Raw genomic sequence first — 23,812 nt, 5'->3', positions numbered from 1 at the left:
TGTTTGACTCGGAAAAAGACATTACTGTGTGAATTTTGTGTTAAGAGGACTGGACTTTGAATATCATTTTGTATTTATTGGAGACTGGTAGGTAGTATTTGATAGGCAGCCAATGACCAGGGAGGTATATTACCAATACTACCTGCTTGGGTATTAGGAGGGTTAGTGATGATTGTGTCAAATTGCACACATCTGACCCAACTAGTTAACCTTTTTTCTGCCTCACCCACATGTGGACTAGTGGCATTCTGTCCATAAACATACAATCTATCCTTGTCATACATAATACTTGACAACACTTTAGCTCACAGCTCATTCCTCATAACTCTAGATTTTCCTGCGGTGTGCACTAAGTGCTAGCCTGGCATATAGGCAGAATGGTAGGAGCAGTAGATGGAATTAGTAAGTAGGAGCATTTAGGCAGGAACATTTGGTAGCAGTAGTTGGTAGGAGCATTAGGTAAAAGTAGTCAGTAGGAACATTAGGTAGGAGCTTCTGCAAACAGTGCTTAGAGTTAACCTTTGCTAGTGGCTGGTTAAGGTTGGGGCACTAAAGGCTAAGAAGTGCCCCCTTCAGGGAGTTCCAGGAGGGAACAGGCATCAGAGATGTAGATAGATCGATAGATTTATCGGGGATACTGTCGTCCATAGTAAATCCAAAGATTAGAATTAAGATATCAACTTTAGATTAAAAAATTAGGTTTTGAATGTGGAGCATTGTTAAGTAAACTACATCAGAGCATGGTTATGATGTTTATGAGGAAACCAAGTATTCACACCTCTTAGAGATTAAAAAGTTTTTGAAACCTCAGACAGAGAGAACATGAGCTTCTTAAAATCTCATTATTCTATCTTTTCACATCACATAGAACTGGTAACTATAGACATTCATGTTAGGCATGGCAACTGTAAATCTTATAATCCAGTAGTCATTGTGGATACTTAGTAATGGTGGTAGAGAGCGAGGTGAATTGTTATGTATGAGTAGAAACAGTGATGAGGTACCATGTGAGGAGTGATAAAAGATTAGTTTTAATAGTGATAGAGTACAATAATATGTTGTATAGTATAATCTCATATGTTGATTTGATTTTTCATACTCAAGGCATTTTCCTAGGTATCTGCTACTTAGTCTCTCTTGTACAATTGACTTCAATCCTTGTCAGTCATATGTACCCAGACTTATCTTGCCCATTTCTTCCTCACCAGGACCAATATTCTGGACCGTTACTTGAACAAAGACATCACTCTCACTCTCCCAGACAAAAAAACCATCACAGAGATTAAATGGTTGGCGATTTATGACCTTAGCAGATTGGTAAGTATTTGTTCTTTTTCTGTAGTTAGTGATAAAGAAAGGTAAGGCTTGTTGATTATGTCCCTTATATGCTGTTACAGGATTAGATCAAATGATTTTGGAATCAAGCAGAATGAGAGAACTATTTGCCATTACATGATATCTGTGCTTGACATGCCTACCCAGAATATCTAGCCATTCACCAGCCTTCTGAGACACCTTTTGGCTGCCCAGAAATGCACAGTCTGCCTCTTCATGTTTTATTTAGGCTAATGTTCTAGGTTTCTCGGAAATCCAGAAGATATGTAGTACAAAAGTTCTTTCCTCTGAATTCTTGTTTCTTCTCACTTTAGTAGTTTCTTTTCTTAGTACTCTTCCATTTTCTACCTGTTTGCAAAGGGTCAGGAATGCTGAGGTTTGGAAGGTCGTATCCCTGATTATCATCTTAACATCCAAAGGAATGTCTCTCATGTTCTGAGAAAAGAATTTTCAACCATCAAAACTTACAGTTTTGTACATCTTTAGATTGCAGCTGAATTTTCAAAAGAAGAAAGTTACCTAGAAGAATAAATTTGAGTGTAATAGGGACTCATTCCATAAATTTGAACTAGTTAATCAGTATTATGGGAATAGGCACTCGATGCTTTTCCTACATGGTAGTATTATTTGGATTACAGATAGATTTTGGCAATATTTCAGTGGTTTCACAGTTGCCCTTTCAGCATTTTTTTATGTGTATGATATGTATTTCTCAATGTGGCAGTCTTTATTTTCAGTACCAGTGGTGCCCAAGGTAATGGTTTCTAACCTGGCATTTATGCATCTCTAGGGTACATGAAAGAAATAAAATAGGCACGGCAGCTCAGGAAATAACTGATGCTGTTCATCAATAAATTATCATTAGCCCATAAGGTAAATATTCACAGTTAATGAATTAATTTTTTTGACTGAGGTGCAAATATCTAGACTCTTACTATGGAGAAAAAGGATTGCCCTATCTTTTGTCTGAAGCTGGGCTTTTTTTCCCAGCATACAAGAAACACTAGTCAGTATTTGATAGTGCATTAAAGATATCAGCAACTCTTTGATTTGTAATGGTTTTCTTAAGATTGATTATTTGCATTGAATGGTAAGGAAAACATATAAATGATAAAGATAGATATACTCTATATGATGGGTAACATGTCAGTAAGCTCAAAAACATTTTAAAGTTCCCTGCTTATTATTAAACTGGTCTGTTAACAAGTAACTGGGAATGTGTTGAATTAGGGTCCATGGGGAGCTGGAAGAATAAGCATGGGGTGTATCAGTTTGAAATGGTTGAAAGTTACTGCTTTAGACTGCTTGCAAACAGTGCACCACCACTTAAAAAGAAAAAAGAAAGTAGATCATAGGATGAAGAATTAGGGTTTATATTAGCATTAGAAAATATCAAGACATTTTTGCCTTTCAGGAAGCTTTTGGTGACATATATGTACCAGAAGGCTTTGAACCCCCACAGAAGATAATTCTGAATAAGCTGTCCTCCAAAACAGGCGAGGTTAAATCAGATGCTGTCATCATTGTTGATTCAAAGACCATCATTATAGAAAGTGAGTAATGGGATGACGTACTCTCTTTTTATTTAGTCTTTACATGAATTTGAGTTGCAGCTATATGTTAGATTATTTGTTTTTATTTTTAAGAACCAAGATAATTTTAATGACCTGTTTTATATGTACACTGATATTCAACAATTATTCCAGATTTGTCTTATGATGGCAGTGGAGATGAGGTATACTTTTGGGTGGGTGTTGGACCTCAGCCACATATAAAGGGCACGAAGATCCCTGATGAGCTTGGCTAGTAAGATATTTTTATGGTGATAATTTGCCTTATACGATTTAAGATAGGTCATCACTCATTGCATTGAATTGAAATTCACTTTCAAGTGATAGTCATTGTAACTTTGAAAGGGATAAAACTTAAAGCCTTTGTAATTTTTGAAAGGGATTAAACTTATAAAGCCTTCGTGACTTTTGAAAGAGATAAAACTTATAAAACCTACATCAGGATAATTGCTGAATGATTTTAACAATGAATTTACTTTGTTGGCAGGAATGAAGTATAACAGTTTATCATCTCACTAATATCTTTTTTCTTATCCTCTTCATCTAGCATGACGCCACTTGGAAAGTACACAAAAAAGACAGTGCAGTTAGAGTTGCCAGGGGATCTGTCAGTCTTTACAGTTGACTGGCTTTCTCTGTATGATATCAAGAAAGAAAGGGCATTGGGATCTATCATCATCCCAGAAGAACTTAATGTCCCACCATCACTTATAGAAGTCATTGTAAGAATATAAATTGGAATTTGTTTAAAGCTTTATCTTTGTATTGTTTGAAGGACATGCCAAGTTTTGAGAGGTATCAAAATTTTTTATTCAGTTGATGGCAGTGCGAGAGAGATAAGGGATTTGGTGAACATTTCCTTTTCTCAGTTTGCACTCGCTGTGGAATGAAATGCTTGGAACAGGGAAGGCCTATTGGAAGCAAAATGCTTTAAGTATCTTAGGAGCTTGAGATGCTTTAGAAGCTGGTGTTAGAGATTTTGAGTCTTTGTGAGAAAATTAATTTTAGAGTGGATGTAAACAAAAGTAAGGTAATGAGGTATAGAGGTTGGGGGTGAGAAGGAATGGTGTGAGTGTAAGTTTTAATGGAGGGCCTGGGGAAATGCAGTGTCTTAGATACCAGGAAGTGGACATAGCATTTGACGGAACCATAGGGACTAAAGTGCGTGAAAGGGTTGAGGAAGGTGCAGAGATTATGGCAGTACTAAGGAGTGTGTGGAAGGAGAGGTCAGTGTTTTTATAAGTAAAGATGAGCATTTTCTGTGAAAGACACCTGGTGTTATCCAGGACCTTTCTCTAGGTTCCTTCAGCCCATGGCTGCACTACTTCCAGTTGCAGGGGAATGTTGATTCCTTTGCAGTGAGAAGTACTTTGAGGAGAATGTACTCCCAGTGATGCAGCCTTGCCAGAGGTCACTTTTCATGCATGGTGTAACCTCAAGCAGGCGGAGTCCAATAACATCAATATGTACCGTATGTATAGGTGTTAGTGGATTCTGCTTTTGAATGGCTACACCGTGAGTGAGAAGTTGTCACAGTAAGTGTTTAGTAGATGGACAGGAGTAGTCTCATTGAAGATCTCACTCAAAAGGAATTCATCATTTCTGTGCCCTTACTTGGAATGCAGCCTTGAAGCTGCAGGAACCTCAGTAAAATGTGTCATTTGTTTGTACATTTGAATATAGTATAACTTATGACAGAAGGTTGTAAATGTGTATTATAATGTGTATAAGGGTAGGTGATTGAATGTAACTGCTGGTAAAAGTAAAGTAATGCTGTTTGAAAGGACATGGAGTGAAATTATAGATTTTGTGAAGCCCAATAGAGTAAGAAAAAGAAGTGCACCAAAAAGTTAAAGGTATGGAAGTGTAAAGACTGGAATAGATGACAAAATTTAAGTATTTGGGAGCTATATTGGTTAAGTTTGGTGATGTGGAAGAAGAGATTCGGTAGAGAGAAGTAGAGGATAGAATATTTGTTGGGTCCCTTGATAGAATAATGAAGGTGTAGAAAGTGTTAAGGGACTGCATAGTTCTCCCAACCATGACTATGCAGCTGAAACATGGACCTGGAATAAGTCACAGAGTACAAGAATCCAGGGTGTGGAAATGAGATATTTGAGAGGAGCATTTGGTATGATTAGATGGAGTGAAGAAAGTAATGAGGGGCTTTATGAGAGATTTAGTATGGCAGGGAATGCAAAGGGAATGAATTGTGGAATGTTAGAGTGGGTGAAATGTAATACTTTGAGGTGGTTTTGGCATGTGGAAGGAATGCAAGACGTAGAGTTTACAAGGAAGGTGTGTGTTATCAATCTGTATCTCCGATGCCCATTCCCTCCTGGAACTCCCATCAAGGGATGGCCATGGCAAGAGTTTTCATGCATCCCTGTCCGTAGATGCCTTCCTCACGTACACCATTCCATGCATTATTCCACCAGTTCTCTCCCTCTAGTATTCCTCCACCCCATTATCCCATGTCATAGGTAGTCCTCCTCTCACACCAACCCCTTTAATTGTACTGTCATACACTTTCCTTGTAAACTCCCAATCTTGCATTCTTTCTTCATGCCCCAAACCACCTCAGAGTATTACGTTTCACCCACTCCTCCACTCTGCAATTCATTCCCTTTACTTTCTCAGCCATACCATATCTCTCTTAACCCCTTCATTTCTTTCTTTATTCCATATGGTCATACCACATGATCCTCTCAAATAGCTCATTTCCACACTCTGGACTCTTGACTTCTGTGACTCACTCCATGTTCATGTTTTGGCTTCATAAGTCAGATTTGGGAGGAAAATGCTGTCCCTTAACTCTCTCTTCACTTCCACAGCTCTCCCTTTCGTTATTCTATTAAGTGATCTAATGAATCTTGTACCTTGTATTGCTCTCTTCCTTATCTCTCCTGTATCACAAAACTTACCCAAGACCTAGATACTTAAATTTTCTTACTTTTTCCAGTCTTTCTTCCCCATATCCAAGGCACAGTTTAGTACACTTTCTTTACTCTGTATGGTTTTATAAAATCTATACTTTCACCCTGTTTCCATTCGAACACCCTTACTTTACTTTACCTTCAATCGCCTATGCTTACACACATCATAAAATACTCTTACAATCTTCTGCAATTCCTCTTCACTCTCAGCATACAACACAGTATCATCCGCAAACAGGCTTGCCTTTAGCCACCCTATCTCTGGCACACTCCATCTCTGCACCCATTTTCCCTTGCTTTGCTTTCATTTGTGTTATCACCCCATCCATTCCTAAAACCCCCTTGTTCTTCACTTATTTTCCATTGTCACTTACATCACTGTATCAGTCAACATTCTTGCATACACTTTTCCTGGTATACAGAACAGTCTATAAGGAAGCATGTATGGACAGTGATAATTGTAAATGGGAGTTCATGGAGAAAATGGACATCAGAGATGTAGATACCTAGATTATTACAGTGATAATAGGCTTGTTGCTAGTAATCTTTGTATTATTTAGAAATTTATGTTACAAAAAGCTAGTATCCTTTGAGCACATTTCTTTTTTCTTTTCTTTCTTTTTTTAATGTAGTTGTACGGTATGGGAAGTCACAGGACCCCACTTCCATGGTTCTTTGTGTAACCTGTGAATTGGAAAAGGTTTGTGTCATGACAATGATGACTTTTTGCACTTATTGCAGACTGGACAGTATTAGTACAACCAAGGTGTTGGATTGAATCTATCATAAAATGATGGTGCTTAGTGTTAACATGCTAAATTTCTAATGAGAATATTTTATCATTTCCAGCCTCATGAGAATAGCATGCCTAATTGTGAGCAGCTGCACAAAGATTTTCAGCTGTCGTGGGAAGTATTTGGTGACCAAATTACAATGGAGTTAGCTGCTCAAGTTGGTAAGTAGCATCAAAATTATTTAATCCAAGTCATCTGACTTTGGTATGGTATTGTGGAAGATAAAGGAATGTATATCAGGAATTGACTGTCAAGTATACCCTTGCCATATTGCCATGAATGAAATGTTTAAGGGTTTGACATGTTTAACAGGTGAGGATGATTATATAGCCTTTGGAATGAGCGGATCACCAAACGAACCTGAGATGATTGGCGGAGATGTGGTGGTGACTTACATGGATGGCTACCTTGGGAATCTCATTGACTACAACATGTCTTCCTACATGCCAGTAAGTTTTGGAATGTATTGACTGTGATAGAAGGAAAGATGAAATGTCCACCCATGCAGGGTGCATTAAGATTACTAAAAGGGATATTGTTAAAGTGAAAGAATAAATATAATGCAAAGAAAACTATAAAAGCTAACATTCATAAGTAAATGCAGTAGGTCTCTTTCCATGTGCACCATATATATCTTAATTCCAAGTCTCATGAAGACCAGTTGGAGGATGTTGTAGTTACTGAATGAGTTTCATCGACATTGGTTAAAATGAAATGGATCAATATCAGAAAATGTTAATTCTTGGTAAACTTAACCAGAGCTCTAAAGAAGACAAAAAAGTTCTGCTTGCAGATGTCTGCCCAAAAGCAACAAATAAACTAATTACCCTAAGAACACTTGCTGGTACCAGTTCTGGACAAAAAAAATCCCTTAGTATTGTGTACAGGCTATTCATCAGCTTCACCATATGCTTTCTCTGCCTGATTATCCACCTGTCCAGAACAAATAAAACAGAGCTGCAAATGACACAAACAGAGCACTCATAACAACTGCATGCTCTCTAGCAGCCATAAGCATTCAACGCATTCACAACAAAACAAAGATTCTCCTCATTTTATCCCACTTCAACTTGCTGGACACTCAGTTCTTTGCAACAGCACCAGACCCTTTTCATCCAACCACTTCATAACCAACCACCAACTGCAAAGTAGAAATGATAAATGACTGACTCTCACTTGAGGAACCTGTGTTTATGGACCCATCTCCCTCCAGCAAATGCCAAAATTTTAAGACATATATACACCCAAATGATCTGTTAAGCAGTAAATAATTGTCCTAATTCAGTCTTTAAACACCACATTACCAGACACAACACCTATCAGAAACTACTCTCCTTAGCCATAGCTGAGTTACCCTTTCCCATCAGCACTCTGGACACCACCCATCTCTCCAGTGTTACAAACATCGTTTCAGTATAATACAAGACCTACCACTGAACACTTCATGTTCAGTTGCCTTCCACACATAAAAACAAACACATCACTCAACTTTCTGACATAAGATCATGAACTTTATGACATATGGTCCTGCCTGGTAAATGTAGCCAGCTTCCTGGGCTATGTAGGAGCATTATAGAAGATAGAGGGAACTCTTGGAACAAGATGGTAAGGTTGTCTTGCGATGCAGAAAATGGCATATGTTTGATGGTATAGTAGTCCCATGTGATCTGTATGGATGGGAGGTGTGGACCTAAGGTGAAAACTTAAATAAGAGAGTGGATGTGTTGGAAATGAAATGTTTAAGGACAGTATATGGTTTTTGGAAATGATGAATTAAGAGTGAGGTGTAGTAGTAAGATGAGTTTGTGTGAGAGAACTGAAGGGGGTGTACTGAAATGGTTTGGGTATACAAGCCAGAAGTAGACACAACAAAGAAAAAGAGTAGGTGGAAGGATGGAATGAAAGAGGCTTTGAAGGTTCAGGCCCTGAAGATGCAGGCAGTTGTGAGGCATGCAAGGAAGAATCAATTGGAGCAATGTGGTGTACAGGCAGTTATGCTTTCATTGGGCAGAACTGGGGTATATGAAGCAGTAGGTGGAAACTATGGATAGGTCTGAGCTCTGGTTTCTGTGCATTTTGCATGACATCTAAAGTGCAAATATGAGAGAATAAGGCCATTTCTTTGTCTGTTCCTGTTGTTGCCAGTATTGATGCAGGAAATGGTGAACATGTATGGAAAGAAATACATACATACATACATTATATAAAGTATCCATCTGTTCCTGTTAGCTGATTTGCCTCATGTCAGAACTTGGTCCAGTTACTTAGTTTTCCCTATGTTGTGTAGTTATGATCACAACAAATTTTACATCCAGAATATCTAAGTGTGTTGACAGTCTTGGAATTTGTAGGGCTGTTTAAATCTATATTATTTTCTTGATTCAAAGTTTAACAGGATCAAGCATGAGATTCTGGAATGTGCAATTGAAGTGTATTTATTAAGTGTCCCTTTTTTTTTCAGTGTACAGTTTTATTAGATCAACATAAGGGTGTTTGCCAGGATGACAAAGTTGGTGGGACCCAAGATTACCAGGCTTATAGCAGCAAGAGAGAAAATGGCATCAATATCTTCACCTTCAGGCGCCGTCTTACTACACGTATGTTATCTCTGCTCTCCAATGATTCTTTTGCAGATTTTTGTTTGCTACATTATCCATTGTGTAATCTTTTCCGTGATGGGTTACCTTATTGTGGAACTGTTGTTATTTCTGCATTACTCTGTTATTCTGGTTTTAGTTGTAAAAGCAGAATTATTAAGTGATGAGGGAAGCAAAGAATAGGAAATCAGAGAGTAAGAAATAAAGATAGTTAAGAATGTTGTGAAACAAATTAAATTTATAAAGAAAAGGCATCCAACTTCTGAAAAAGTAAAGTAACGGTGTTCGAATGCTCTCAGAGTGAACATATCATTCATCTGGTCGCTGAAAGTAGTGGTTCTATCAGCATGAGCACTGGCAAATCCCTTATGTGTGCCACAGGCTATCTTGAAGGAAGGAAGTTTTTTCTTTATTCTTCATGGCTACCACTTCTGGACACTGTATTTCTTCTACCCATGCTTCAAGATGGTTGGCTTTTACCTTTTTAAGGAGGAGAAAGCTTGAATGTTTGCTTGGAAGCAAGAAAAAATTAGGAAAATATGAGATTTCTAATCGCACTGGTCGCTCAGAATGCAAGATCAGGCAGCTGATTCCTGCAACAGTTTATCAATAACTTCCCTCATTCAAGAGATCAGGACCCAGTGGACCCAAACATGGATGCAGAATACTTCAGGAACCAAAAATATGGGTTTAGAATACTTTAGGAGCCAAAAACATGGGCTTAGAATACTTCAGGAACCTTGCCAATTTCTTGCACAGATGTCTGTGAATGGTAATCAAGGCCAAAGGAAAAATGACATCACCTTTGGAAATGTATGTGAAGGTGGACAAGGTTTTTTCAGGACTCTATATATGGCATGTGGTGAAATTTAGTGATATGCATGATTATCAGGGGGTGAAGGGGTTTTAGTGGTGCTGTAGTAATGTTCATGATCTACTCTTTAGGTATGGTAGATCTGCCATAGCATGCATACATTTAGTCGTTATGGAAGGATAAGATTAAGTCTCACAAGGAAAGCTTCTGTGTATTTCATTGAAGTTCCTTCTCTTGCCAGCGGACCCGGGAGATACCCCATATCCAGACACAGGAGAGGCCATGATTATTTGGGCACTTGGTGCATTGGACATTATGAGAAGACCAACTATGCACTATGCCTGGTCCAAGGTCAGTTGTCAGAACATTATTTAATCGTATTCCCTTGAAATTACCTTGAGGTTATCATTCTTTTATTGTTACTTCAACTCTTTGCCATCTTGTAGATGTGAAACAAGTTTTTGACATGACTAATCATATTGATCTCAGACATTTTTTCTTTAATGTTTATTTACTGGATTGTGTATGTTATAAGGGTTTGAGCCATGACTTTCTGCTGAAGGCCATGCTGAATGCTTTACTTGCATAGGTTTAAAATGAGTTAGTTACTTTAAAACACATAGTAAATGGCCTCAGACAGAAACTATACAAACAACATCCTTGATATGGATGAATATCATAAAAATTTTGCTACAGATTACTGTAGCAAAATTTTTATGATATTCAGATGAAAGTTTTAGATGTTTACATTACATGTTCTGAAACTTTAAGAATTGTGATTTGATATGGTAGGGAATGCAGAGGGAATGAATTGTGGAGTGGTAGAGTGGATGAAACTTAATACTTTAAGGTGGTTTGGGTTAATACTTTGAGATGGTTTGGGTATATGGAAAGAATGCAAGACAGGGAGTTTACAAGGAGAGGGTATGATGGTATGATTAAAGGGGTTGGTGTAAGAGGGAGACCCCTGTGACATTGGGGAAATAGAGTGGAAGAGCACTGGAGAGAAAGAAATAGGATAAAAATGCATGGGATGGTATATGTAAGGGAATCATGTAAGGACAAGGATAAGTGGAAACTCTTGCTGTGGCCACCCTCTCGGTGGGAGATCCCAGAGGGAATGGGCATCAGAGATATAGATTGATCAATAGCAATGGTATTAAAGATTTTTAATTATACGATGTGAAAAGTATGACAGTGGGGTGTTATGTGTTCAGTCTAATTTTGTTGAATGTGGTGATCAGTACTTAACCAACTATAAAAGAATATCTGTGGCAAGGGTACACATCTCTTATTTTGTTGAGTTTTTGCTTTCTTGCAGGTTATTTTTATTTCCAGTTGTACTGAATCACTTATGTGTCAAGATAAATTGTCTATGTGTTTGAGATATTTAATTCATATATCATGTTTGTATTCATAGCATTTACCATTTTTTAGTGTACATCCTTAATATGTATTATAAACTGCTACAACATATCCATTCACCACCTCATAGATTAATGTGTTAGGCCTTCAACATAGGTCATGAAGAGGTTTTGCTTACCCAGTGAGATGGGGAAAGGTTGAGTTTACATGCCTTGAGCTGATAACACTGCTCATAGTGTTTAGACAAAGGATTGAGCCACTAGCCTTCTGCATAAGTTGTAGTTCAGTAGCAACTAGCCAGTATTCAGCTAGTAATAGTCTTATCCTGTCAAAAATGTACAGTTGCAGTTCTGACTGATGATCACAGCAGCTCTAAGATGAAAGAGTCATACCTGGCAAAGCTCAGTAGGATGCCTATAATTCATCTTCTGCAGGAACTTCAGGTGTCATCATAACCTTAAAGGACTTTCCACAAACATATTTGTGAAGAGCTGGTTATCATGAATATTAATGTGCAGTATAGATATCCTACCCCAAGTTTTTTCTCTTTAGATAAGATGAAGCTAACTTTTCCCACATCTTCGTTTCCAGGTTAAACAGACAATTGAATTCGCCAGGAAGGCAACGGAGAGGAAGTGCTTTGCTTTTACACATGGTGATAAGTCTAAATTGTGAGTATAAGCTTCTAAAAACACAATTTTTCTTCTTTTCTCAAAATTAGATTTTCTGTAGGCAGTTAGTGGTTAGCTTTATGAAGGATTTTTATATGATGACAGTCAACTTGTAACATAACTAGTTTCACAGGTAACACCCGGCAATCTTTTTTTGGTTTTGGGATTAGATAAGTGTTAAGAGTACGAGCATAAAGTGCCAGCAAAAACATTGTCATTTTAGTTAACTTGAAAAAAGTGCTAGTTTATTTTATACAGGATACATCTGCTGGGGAGATATCAAATATTACAGGTGCACAGGGCTTAACCATGCTGTGTTATTGGACCCTGCAAGCAGTAGGTTATATAGTTTAAGAAAAAGGAATAATTCTCAGTAGAAAAAGCAGTTGCCTCATTTGCCAAATCTTTCCATTGTAACCTTTGAGAACCACCATCTGAAATAGCCACTACTGTACCTCACACTACACTCTGACATTTCCAGTCCATCACTTTTAACTTTAGCAGCTCCCATGATCTGGCACTTTTATCGGTATCTATTCCTTGTGAAATGGTCCTCATGTTTGCAGAATTGACTGCTTTACTGTCTGGCCACTGCCTAAGATGCACATTGCCATAGGCGATTGTTTCTTCTTTTTTGAATTGTTTAGAGTAGCTGATTATATGGAACATGTGACACTGCTGCAGCTGCTTTAAGAAGGTATCAAAGCATTATACACACTCAGGCGCAGCATCTCCAACCCCTTCATTAAACCCATTGCCTGAGCTAAGTTTCTCTAGAGAGATCAGTCACATCATTGTAGATGAGTCATATTAACTCATCTGTAACCTCAGCTAAGCCAGATCCTACCCCCCCCCTGCATTTCAACTTTCATGTAATTACATATCACTATCATAGTCTACATTGTACATTTTTAGATTGGAATTATGGAAGAATTTTTTGGCAAATACAGTCTCAGTGATATCTATTGATCTGCTGTTAGGTCCCTTTGGCAATACTGTTATTCATGTACAGTAATTTCCGTAGATCTAAGAACTACTCGGCTCCAAGGTTGCCTTCTCCCTAGCTCCATGATGCTTTAGTTTCTTGGCTTATTCATAGCTTAGTCACCTCATAAACTGTAGCAAGTTAATCAGTGAGAAATAAAACTACAGTAGGTTCTTAAAAGAACATTTGGAAGCAATGATATGCCCTTGTGCCTTTATCTTAGTTTTCCCCCTTCTTGTTTAATGTGCTTTGATTGAGTGGACCTAGGCCAGCAGGCTTTAGTGCTTCTGACAGATTTTATGAATACATATTCCTGGGGATAGGAGAGGAAGAATACTTCTCACGTATTCTCTGTGTGTCGTAGAAGGCGACTAAAAGGGGAGGGAGGGAGAAGGGCTGGAAATCCTGGCCTCTTGTTTTTTTTTACTTTTCCAAAAGAAAAAAGAACAAAGGGGGCCAAGTGAGAATATTCCCTCAAAGGCTCAGTCCTCTGTTCTTAACGCTGCCTTTCAAATGTGGGAAATGGCAAATATGTTTGAAAAATGTTTTTTGTCATAAACCTTAATGTAGTGAAATATGAATATGCTAAACTGAAATTGACCCTTGCTGGTTATCCTAGTTTTCCCCTCCTTTGCCAAGTGAAACTTTGTAATGGATCAGAATTTGTATCTGGTCTGTATTTAGGCTTCTTAAATTATTTCGTTAAGTACAATTTAGTGTTTCAGAGTTTTCTGTTAAAACACAGCACAGAATAAATATACAATGCAATGGACTTTCAAGTCAGATTCATTATGGGTCATATATATTATTGTAGCTTGTAGTTTCAGTTTAGTATGTGTTAAAATATATGAGATACATTATAATTGATGGTTATATTGCTGTTTGAATTAAGAACCATTTACTAAGATGGTTTATTCATATGTGGAAACACTTGGTTGAATGAGTCAAGAGAAAAGTGTGCATCTTTGAAGTAAGCAAATATTATTTGGAAAGACTGAAGGTATAATGGAAAAGATGAAGGTATAATGGAAAAGATAAGTGATGAAATACATAAAAATGACTATGTTTTGTGGAAGTTGTGAAAAAATGTTTAAATTGTAAGAGTTAGTTGTAGACTGTATGGAAACCAGTGAGTTATGTATCAGGAAAAGATGCGGAATAAGGAACATTATGATAAATATGTGTAATCACCCTGAGACCCCTATCTTCTCCATCAGGAAAGCTTGGCCTGGGTTCCACCTGGCAGATCCTGCCGCGCGTGAATTCACAGCACGCCTGGGTCCTGATGGAGGGCCACGGGGATACTTGTCCATGACAAAACGTAAGTAAATGTGTCTAGTCTGTAAAGAGCAGATAGTCATAAAAGCTTTAGTAACTGGATATTAGGGTGTTGATTCTCCTAAATGTTTCCTGTCTTCTTTCAGAGCACTCAGAGTCAGGTTTGACGTGGTATATAAATGGTTTCCTCGCACCTGATGTGTACATTAAGAGAAATACAAAGTACAGATTTTTGGTGGAAGGCGGCTCCAACCCATATGATCCTAAGAGTTATCACCCCATGATTATAACAGGTAAATGCGAGACATCATGTGTTGTACAAGCAATGTATGAATGATAAACAAATATATATGTAAACTTAGTGGAACTCTTTTGTCATATGTTATTATGTATATTTTATAATACTTAATTGCCGTTTCTTTCGTAAGCGAGGTAGTGCCAGGAAACATGAAGAATGGTCCATCCGCTCATGTACACACACACACATATATATGTGTATGCAGTCTGTTGTGGATGAGAGAGCTTGGGAAGTGAGTCAGCTGTTGTTCGCTGATGATACAGCGCTGGTGGCTGATTCATGTGAGAAACTGCAGAAGCTGGTGAATGAGTTTGGTAAAGTGTGTGAAAGAAGAAAGCTGAAAGTAAATGTGAATAAGAGCAAGGTTATTAGGTACTGTAGGGTTGAGGGACAAGTCAGTTGGGAGGTAAGTTTGAATGGAGAAAAACTGGAGGAAGTGAAGTGTTTTAGATATCTGGGAGTGGATTTGGCAGTGTATGGAACCATGGAAGCGGAAGTGAATCATAGGGTGGGGGAGGGGGCAAAAGTTCTGGGAGCGTTGAAGAATGTGTGGAAGTCGAGAACATTATCTCGGAAAGCAAAAATGGGTATGTTTGAAGGAATAGTGATCCCAACAATGTTATATGGTTACGAGGTGTGGGCTATTGATAGAGTTGTGCAGAGGAGGATGGATGTGCTGGAAATGAGATGTTTGAGGACAATATGTAGTGTGAGGTGGTTTGATCGAGTAAGTAATAATAGGGTAAGAGAGAGGTGTGGTAATAAAAAGAGTGTGGTTGAGAGGGTGTTTTGAAGTGGTTTGGTCACATGGAGAGAATGAGTGAGGAAAGATTGACCAAGAGGATATATGTGTCAAAGATGGAGGGAATGAGAAGTGGGAGACCCAGTTGGAGGTGGAAAGATGGAGTGAAAAAGATTTTGAGTGATCAGGGCCTGAACATGCAGGAGCGGTGAAAGGTGTGCAAGGAATAGAGTGAATTGGAATGATGTGGTATACCGGGGTCGACGTGCTGTTGTGAAGCATCTGGGGTAAACCATGGAAAGTTGTGTGGGGCCTGGATGTGGAAAGGGAGCTGTGGTTTCGGTGCATTATTACGTGACAGCTAGAGACTGTCATGTTCATATATATTTCTTCTTTCTTTCTTTTAAACTATTTGCCATTTCCCGCGTTAGCGAGGTAGCGTTAAGAACAGAGGACTGGGCCTTTTTTGGAATATCCTCACCTGGCCCCCTCTGTTCCTTCTTTTGGAAAATTAAAAAAAAAAAACCGAGAGGGGAGGATTTCCAGCCCCCCGCTCCCTCCCCTTTTAGTCGCCTTCTACGACACGCAGGGAATACGTGGGAAGTATTCTTAATCCCCTATCCCCAGGGATAAATATATATATATATATATATATATATATATATATATATATATATATATATATATATATATATATATGAGCATAAGGTGAAAGGGGTGCAAGGAATAGAGTGAATCACTCAAAACTTTTCACTCCATCCTTCCTCCCCAATATGGTCTCTTGCTTCTCCTTGTACCCTCCACCTCTGACACGTGTATCCTCTTTGTCAATCTTTCCTTACTCATTCTCTCCATATGTCCAAACCATTTCAACACACCCATTTCTACCCTCTCAACCACACTCTTTTTATTTCCACACATCTCTCTTACCCTTTCATTCCCAACATATCCACCCTCCTCCATACAACCCTGTCTATAGCCCATGCCTTGCAACCATATAACATTGTCAGAATTATTGTTTTTTCAAACATATCCTTTTTTGCTCTTGAAGATAATGTTCTCTCCTTTCGCACATTCTTCATTGCTTTCAGGACCTTCGCCTTCTCCCCCACCCTGTGACTCACTTCTGCTTCCATAGTTCCATTTGCTGCTGAGTGCACCCCCAGATATCTAAAACGCTTCACTTCCTCCAGTTTTTCTCCATTCAAATTTACATCCCAGTTAATTTGTCCCTCAACCCTACTGAACCTAATACCCTTGCTCTTATTCACATTCACTCTCAACTCACCAACTTCTGCAATTTCTTGCTTAAATCAGCCACTAGAGCTGAATTATCAGTGAACAACAACTGACTCACTTCTCAGGTCCACTCATCCCCAACCGACTGCATACTCCCCCTCTCTCCAAAACTCCTGCATTTACCTCCCTAACCACCCCATCCATAAACAAATTAAACAACCACGCACCCCTGACACAGACCGACATTCACTGGGAACCAGTCACTCTCCTCTCTACCAACTTGTACACATGCCTTACATCCTTGATAAAAACTTTTCATTGCTTCTAGCAACTTACCTCCGCCACCATGTACTGTTAATACCTTCCACAGAGCATCTCTATCAACTTTTATCATATGCCTTCTCCAGATCCATAAGTGTTACATTCAAATCCATCTGTTTTTCTAAGTATTTCTCACACACATTTTTCAAAGCAAACACCTGATCCACACATCCTCTACCACTTCTGAAACCACAGTCTGATGCTCTGTACATGCCTTCACCCTCAATCAATACCCTTTTATACAATTTTCCAGGAATACTCAACAGACTTATGCTTCTGTAGTTTGAACACTCACCTTTATCCCCTTTGCCTTTTTACAATGACATAATGCATGCATTCTGCCAATCCTCAGGTACTTCACCATGATCCTTACTTACATTAAATATCCATACCAACCAATCAACAACACAGCCATCCCCTTTTTTAGTAAATTCTATTGCAATACTATCCAAACCCGCCACCTTGCCGGATTTCATCTGCAAAGTTTTCACTACCTCTTCTTTCTTAACCAGACCATTCTCCCTGACCCTTTCACTTTGCACACCATTCCAACCAATACACCCTTTATCTGCCATTCTATCATTAAACACATTCAGTGGTTGTATATTTCTCTCCATTTTGCATACTGATCTTCAAAAGTTACATGATGAAACATGTAATAGAATTTTCCATATAGTATATCTTGAAACAGATTGATGTCTTGCCTTTTCATATCCAAAATATAATATTAAAGTTAGTTTAAAACATTACTATGTAGTTGTAGGCCAGCTTCATGGAAGATCCAGTATTCATTTTGTTACTAAGCCAGTTTCATGGAAGATCCAATATTAATTTTATTCCTAAGCAGTTGTAGGCCAGCTTCATGGAAGATCCAGTATTCATTGTTACACCTTTTATCTTAAGTAATATTTCTTTCCATTAATGTATTACATAATGAAGTTTTATAAATGCTCTGTGTCAGGTTCAAAATATTTTGTCATATTTTGTTTACATGTATATTTGATTTGAGTTAATATAGGTGCATTTCATTATGAAAGCAAGTAGTTACAGCATTGTCAAGTCACTGATTGTCATAGGTTGATTTTCACTTTTTCCTACTTGGCAGATGAGCCTCATGGTGCATATTCTCAACTGTCAGAGGAACAGCAGAAAGAGGTTCGTGTGTTAGCTGGTCTTGGTTACACAGTCAGAGGGGATTCAAGACCTACAGCAGGTAAGTGATGTGATTAATTTTGAAGGGAAATTGATGTATTATAGCTTTTCCCATATTTATTGTGTATATTTTATATTCAAAAAAGTATAGTTAGACCACTCTTGAAGGAATTAATTTGACCACTCTCAAAAACAGGTTTGTCGTTAAAAAGCAATTTCAAGACAGATACAAATTTGTGAAAAAATACAGTATATTGAGTTTCCATTCAGTATTATGGTTTAGGTATTGCTTTTGCATGTTTGATTAAAACAAAGTGTTAGTAAGTTGTATATGACACCCAGGTTTGAACATGGGGAAACTAAAAACATTAGAGATAGACATTTATTTATTTTGCTTTGTCACTGTCTCCCGCGTTAGAGAGGTAGCGCAAGGAAACAGATGAAAGAATGGCCCAACCCACCCACATACACACGTACATACTTACACATCCACACACGCAAATATACATACCTATAAATCTCAACATATACATATATATACACACATAGACATATACATATATACACATGTACATAATTCATACTGTCTGCCTTTATTCATTCCCATCGCCACCCCGCCATACATGAAATAACAACCCCCTACCCCCGCATGTGGGCGAGGTAGCGCTAGGAAAAGACAACAAAGGCCACATTCATTCACACTCAGTCTCTAGCTGTCACGTTTAATGCACTGAAACCACAGCTCCCTTTCCACATCCAGGCCCCACAGAACTTTCCATGGTTTACCCCAGACGCTTCACACGCCCTGGTTCAGTCCATTGACAGCATGTCGACCCCGGCATGCCACATTGTTCCGATTCACTCTATTCCTTGCACGCCTTTCACCCTCCTGCATGTTCAGGCCCCGATCACTCAAAATCTTTTTCACTCCATCTTTCCACCTCCAATTTGGTCTCCCACTTCTCCTCGTTCCCTCCACCTCTGACACACATATCCTCTTGGTCAACCTTTCCTTGCTCATTCTCTCCATGTGACTAAACCATTTCAAAACACCCTCTTGTGCTCTCTCAACCACACTCTTTTTATTACCACACATCTCTCTTACCCTATTATTACTTACTCGATCAAACCACCTCACACCACATATTGCCCTCAAACATCTCATTTCCAGCACATCCACCCTCTTCCGCACAACTCTATCTATAGCCCATGCCTCGCAACCATATAACATTGTTGGTGTAAATATTAAGAGGTGTTAAGGATGAAGCTTGCGATGGATCTTTTATATTAGATATATCATTGTTTCCTAAGAGATGCATTATTATCTTGCAGCTGGACGTTTATGTCTGTGGAAACACTCAAAAGAGGGGGACCGTCGCAAAGATGTGGAGTTTAACACATTCAAGATGTTCCGCAACTCATTAATGCTGGAGTGTGGTGAAGGTAATTCATCTCTGCTTTTTAAATGGTGTTTTGGAATTATGATGGATAGTGCATGGCATAACAGTTAGTGTATACAATCCAGTCATCCATCTTTACCTAAATATTATTGTTCCAGAGTGTAAAAATTGGGTGCTCACACATCTGAGTGCAATTAGAGATGGATTGGTTACATTTTCATGTTAGGCCTGTCTCATCCTTTATTTACTATCACTTAACAGTGGTATTCCCTTTGCCTTATTCACCTGTAAATCAGTGCATTAGATAGAAACTGTACACAGAAAGAACCTTACACATCCCCATGCCTTTTCATAAGTGCACTTCCTTACTGTGTAATGTAGTAATACCTCTGGCAAACTATTAATGTTAGTTATAGCATTAATTTTTTTCAGTTTTCTTCTTGTAAATGTTATGTGGCAAGATAGGGCTCCAATATCCATAATTTTATTGAAAACTTAAGCAGGCCCCATTTAACACCAGTCCCTGGGGACTCTGAAGGATGTTCCAAATACTACCCAGGCAAGCATGTAACAACGGAAGGAATTTAAATACTTTGCTACCATCTGAGTGTATGGTAAACAAACAACAATTAAGAAGACAAACTGCAAGGCGAGACACAAAGCTACCTAAAAGACGTTAAACAATGTTTTCAGGAATATTTACTAGGAAATGGAATTCCTAAGAGACATCTTATTCCTGATCTACGTTTATAAAACATGGACATGAAGTAGATAATTCTAGGATTCAGGCTGCTGAAATAAGATATTTGAGGTGTGCTTGCTGTATCAGATGGGATACAGTGATTAATACTAGCATAGATGGGGAATGTCTGATATGTTGTTATAGAGTGGGTTAAGTAAAATGCCTTGAAGTGGTATGCTCATGTTGATTGGATGCATGAAATATTTGTAAAGAAAATATGTAGGAACATGTTAGGAGATTGGTTGAGGGAGACAGTGAGCATCTTGAATAGGTCCAGAGGAAGACAGCCAGCTTCTTCTTAATGAAAAGAAAGGGAGTACAGGATATAAGGGAGAGGACTCCCTTATATACTTATATACTTATATAGACCATGGTGAAGTAGAGTGGCCCCTGGTCCATGACAACTGTTCTTTAATCTGTGCACGTTGTTATTGTACATAAATCTTTAGCCCTCAACATCTGTATGTGCTTGCATATTTTGGTTACTACTTGGCCAGTTTACATATAAAGAGAATTCTTAGTTATGAGCATATTTATCTGTTGGTAGTAGTTGGTTGGCAGCCAACAACTAGGGAGGGATATTACCAGTTCTACCCACCTGTTTATCGGGAGGGTTAGTGATAGCTGGTTAGTGAGCGAGCACTTTAGTGGTTGTCAGGTTGCATTCTCTGATCCAGGTAGCTGTCTTTTCTTTCTGCCTTTCTAAAATGTGGACTACTGGCATTTTGTCCACAAACATACAATCTTGACAATGCTTGCACAGCTCATTCTTTGTAATGGTAGATTTTCCTGTGGTGAACACTATGTGCTGGCCCTGCCTTTTGGTAGGAGCATTAGATAGAAGTAGTTGGTAGGAACATTTAGGCAGGAGCATCAGGTAGATACTTTAGGTAGAAGTAGTAGGTAGGTGTGTAAGATAGAAATAGTCATTAGGAACATTAGGTGTGAGCCTCTGCAAACACTGCACTAGAGTTGCCCCTGCCAATGGCCTGTTAAGGATGAGGCACAAAAGGCTAAGAAGTGGCACTGGGGTTCATCAGTTATGGAAACAATTGCTGTGGCCACCTTCTTGAGGGAATTTTAGTTGGAACAGGTGTCAGAGGCATACATAGATAAAGAGCATATTTATCATTTTGAAATGTATAGTATATTTGGTGAGTAAACTGATAGTAAACTCCATTCAGTTATCAGAAATTGAAGCAATATTTTTCTAGCTTTTCAGTCTTTCTGGTTGTTAGTTTTGAATTCATCTGTTAGTTTCTGGGTACTTTTTTTTTCCATGTTACCAAGTTTTCTCTCATACCCTTCACTTATTAAACAAAGTAATTCCATCATAAGAAGAGGTTTTGATGTATTACACATGACAGCTAGAGACTGAGTATGAATGAATGTGGCCTTTTTTGTCTGTCCTCCTAGAGCAACCTTGCTGAAGCAGGGGGTTGTGATGCTGTTTTGTGTGGGGCGGGGTAGCGCCGGGAATGGATGAAGGCAAGCATGAATATATACCTGTATATAAGTATATATTTGTTTATATGTATGTATGTATGTATTTTTTTTTTTTTTTCAAAAGAAGGGACAGAGAAGGGGGCCAGGTGAGGATATTCCCTCAAAGGCCCAGTCCTCTGTCCTTAACGCTACCTTGCTAATGCGGGAAATGGCAAATAGTTTGAAAGAAAGATTTTTGTATATGTATGTATATGTGCATGTATGGGCATTTATGTATATATATGAGTGGATGGGTCATTCTGTCTGTTTCCTGGCACTACCTTGCTGATGTGGGAAACCGCAATTAAGTATAATAAATAAATATAAACATATCCTGGTTTTAGGGTCAGCACGAGGTAAAACCTTACCATTCTCAGTATCCTTGGCTAACCCTTCAGGCATAGGAACAGCTTGTTTGGAGACTTTGACTTGCACAACTCTGATGATTCTGCTCCAACTGTCTCCCTGTATGACTCAACTGGATCAGTTTTCATGATGGGAACACAAGCGAGGTGGCACCAGGAAACAGATGAAGATAAGTAGCATAGAATTAACCATGTTGAATATCTTATTTTGTACTCTACAGGAAAAGCTTCAATTTTGGAGTTTACTCCCAACAAGTCTTGGCCAGATATAGTCTACTACAACAGCTGGACAGCACCTAATATGGGTTGGCGTCTTCACATCCTCGATGAAATCAACACAGAGGAAATTTTACTGGCAGTAGCAAGTAGAAGTCAAGGAGTGAGATTATCAGTTATACATCACATTCTCCTTGTGATTTGTTTAGGTATATGGGCGAGATTGATGGTCCTTATATAAACATATAAAATATTTTCTTGTATAGTGCTGCTCTCAAGCTGGATTCAGATTCTAGCACAGATTTCAAGTTTTTACTGTCTTGTATTTATGTATGTATTGTATTTGTACTTTTATGAATATCTGAATAAAGATATTTTAAGATAGGGAACATTTCCCCAGTTCTTACTAATGATAAATTTTGATACTTTCTTATTGGAGTTAATATTCTTGTGAAACTTTGTCAAAGTAGTGTGTAAGTCACTGTAAAAAAAATTAGAGCTTAAGGGTGATATACATATAACGTGCATTGTATAATTTTATCTCAAGTTCTGTACATATATATAGGATAGAAAGAATACTTCCCACGTATTCCCTGCGTGTCGTAAAAGGCGACTAAAAGGGGAGGGGGCAGGGACTGGAAATCCTCCACTCCTGCTTTTACCTTTCCAAAAAAGTTACAGAGAAGGGGGCCAAGTTGGGATATTTCATCTAAGGCTCAGTCCTTTGTTCTTAATGCTACCTTGCTAACCTGGGAAATGGCAAATATGTATGAATGAAAGAATACTTTTTTATTATACTTTGTAGCTGTCTCCCACGTTAGCGAGGTAGCGCAAGGAAACAGATGAGAGAATGGCCCAACCCACCCACATACACATGTATATACATACATGTCCACATATGCACATATACATACCTATACCTATATATACATATATACTCATGTACATAAATCATACTTGCTGCATTTCTTCATTCCTGTCGCCACCCCTGCCACTCATGAAATGACAACCACCCTCCCCCTGCACACGCACGAGGTAGTGCTAGGAAAAGACAACAAAGGCCACATTCATTCACACTCAATCTCTAGCTGTCATGTATAATGCACCGAAACCACAGCTCCCTTTCAGCATCCAGGCCCTACAAAACTTTCCATGGTTTACCCCAGACGCTTCACATGCCCTGGTTCAATCCATTGGTAGCATGTCAACCCTGGTATACCACATCGTTCCAATTCACTCTACTCCTTGCACACCTTTCACCCTCCTGCATGTTCAGGCCCTGATCACTCAAAATTTTTTTCACTCCATCCTTCCACCTCCAATTTGGTCTCCCACATCTCGATCCCTCCACCTCTGACAAATATATCCTCTTTGTCAATCTTTCCTCACTCATTCTCTCCATGTGACCAAACCATTTCAAAACACCCTCTTCCCCTCTCTCAACCACACTCTTATTATTACCACATATCGCTCTTCACCTTTCATTACTTACTTGATCAAACCACC

The 23,812-nt window shown here is 38.6% G+C and overlaps 1 protein-coding gene across 2 annotated transcripts in view; it reads left to right on the top strand.

Moving 5' to 3' along the window:
• knk (protein Skeletor knk) overlaps positions 1-22,690 on the top strand; it is a 38,658-nt gene extending 15,968 nt beyond the window's left edge. For both annotated transcript variants that reach the window (XM_071679711.1, XM_071679712.1), the window contains exons 4-17: positions 1,209-1,317; positions 2,750-2,888; positions 3,042-3,141; positions 3,454-3,628; positions 6,692-6,797; positions 6,949-7,085; positions 9,098-9,233; positions 10,289-10,398; positions 12,004-12,083; positions 14,286-14,389; positions 14,493-14,639; positions 18,052-18,159; positions 19,431-19,541; positions 22,312-22,690. In XM_071679711.1, coding sequence (XP_071535812.1) covers positions 1,209-1,317; positions 2,750-2,888; positions 3,042-3,141; positions 3,454-3,628; positions 6,692-6,797; positions 6,949-7,085; positions 9,098-9,233; positions 10,289-10,398; positions 12,004-12,083; positions 14,286-14,389; positions 14,493-14,639; positions 18,052-18,159; positions 19,431-19,541; positions 22,312-22,547 — 1,798 coding nt within the window. In that variant the 3' untranslated portion in view covers positions 22,548-22,690. The remainder of the gene's footprint in view (positions 1-1,208; positions 1,318-2,749; positions 2,889-3,041; positions 3,142-3,453; positions 3,629-6,691; positions 6,798-6,948; positions 7,086-9,097; positions 9,234-10,288; positions 10,399-12,003; positions 12,084-14,285; positions 14,390-14,492; positions 14,640-18,051; positions 18,160-19,430; positions 19,542-22,311) is intronic.
• Positions 22,691-23,812: the final 1,122 nt, after the last annotated feature.

This window comes from Panulirus ornatus, chromosome 30, assembly GCF_036320965.1.
Source record: "Panulirus ornatus isolate Po-2019 chromosome 30, ASM3632096v1, whole genome shotgun sequence".
Taxonomy (NCBI): domain Eukaryota; kingdom Metazoa; phylum Arthropoda; class Malacostraca; order Decapoda; family Palinuridae; genus Panulirus; species Panulirus ornatus.
Note: the sequence above shows the minus strand (reverse complement) of the source record. Positions and strands in the feature narration are given on the sequence as shown.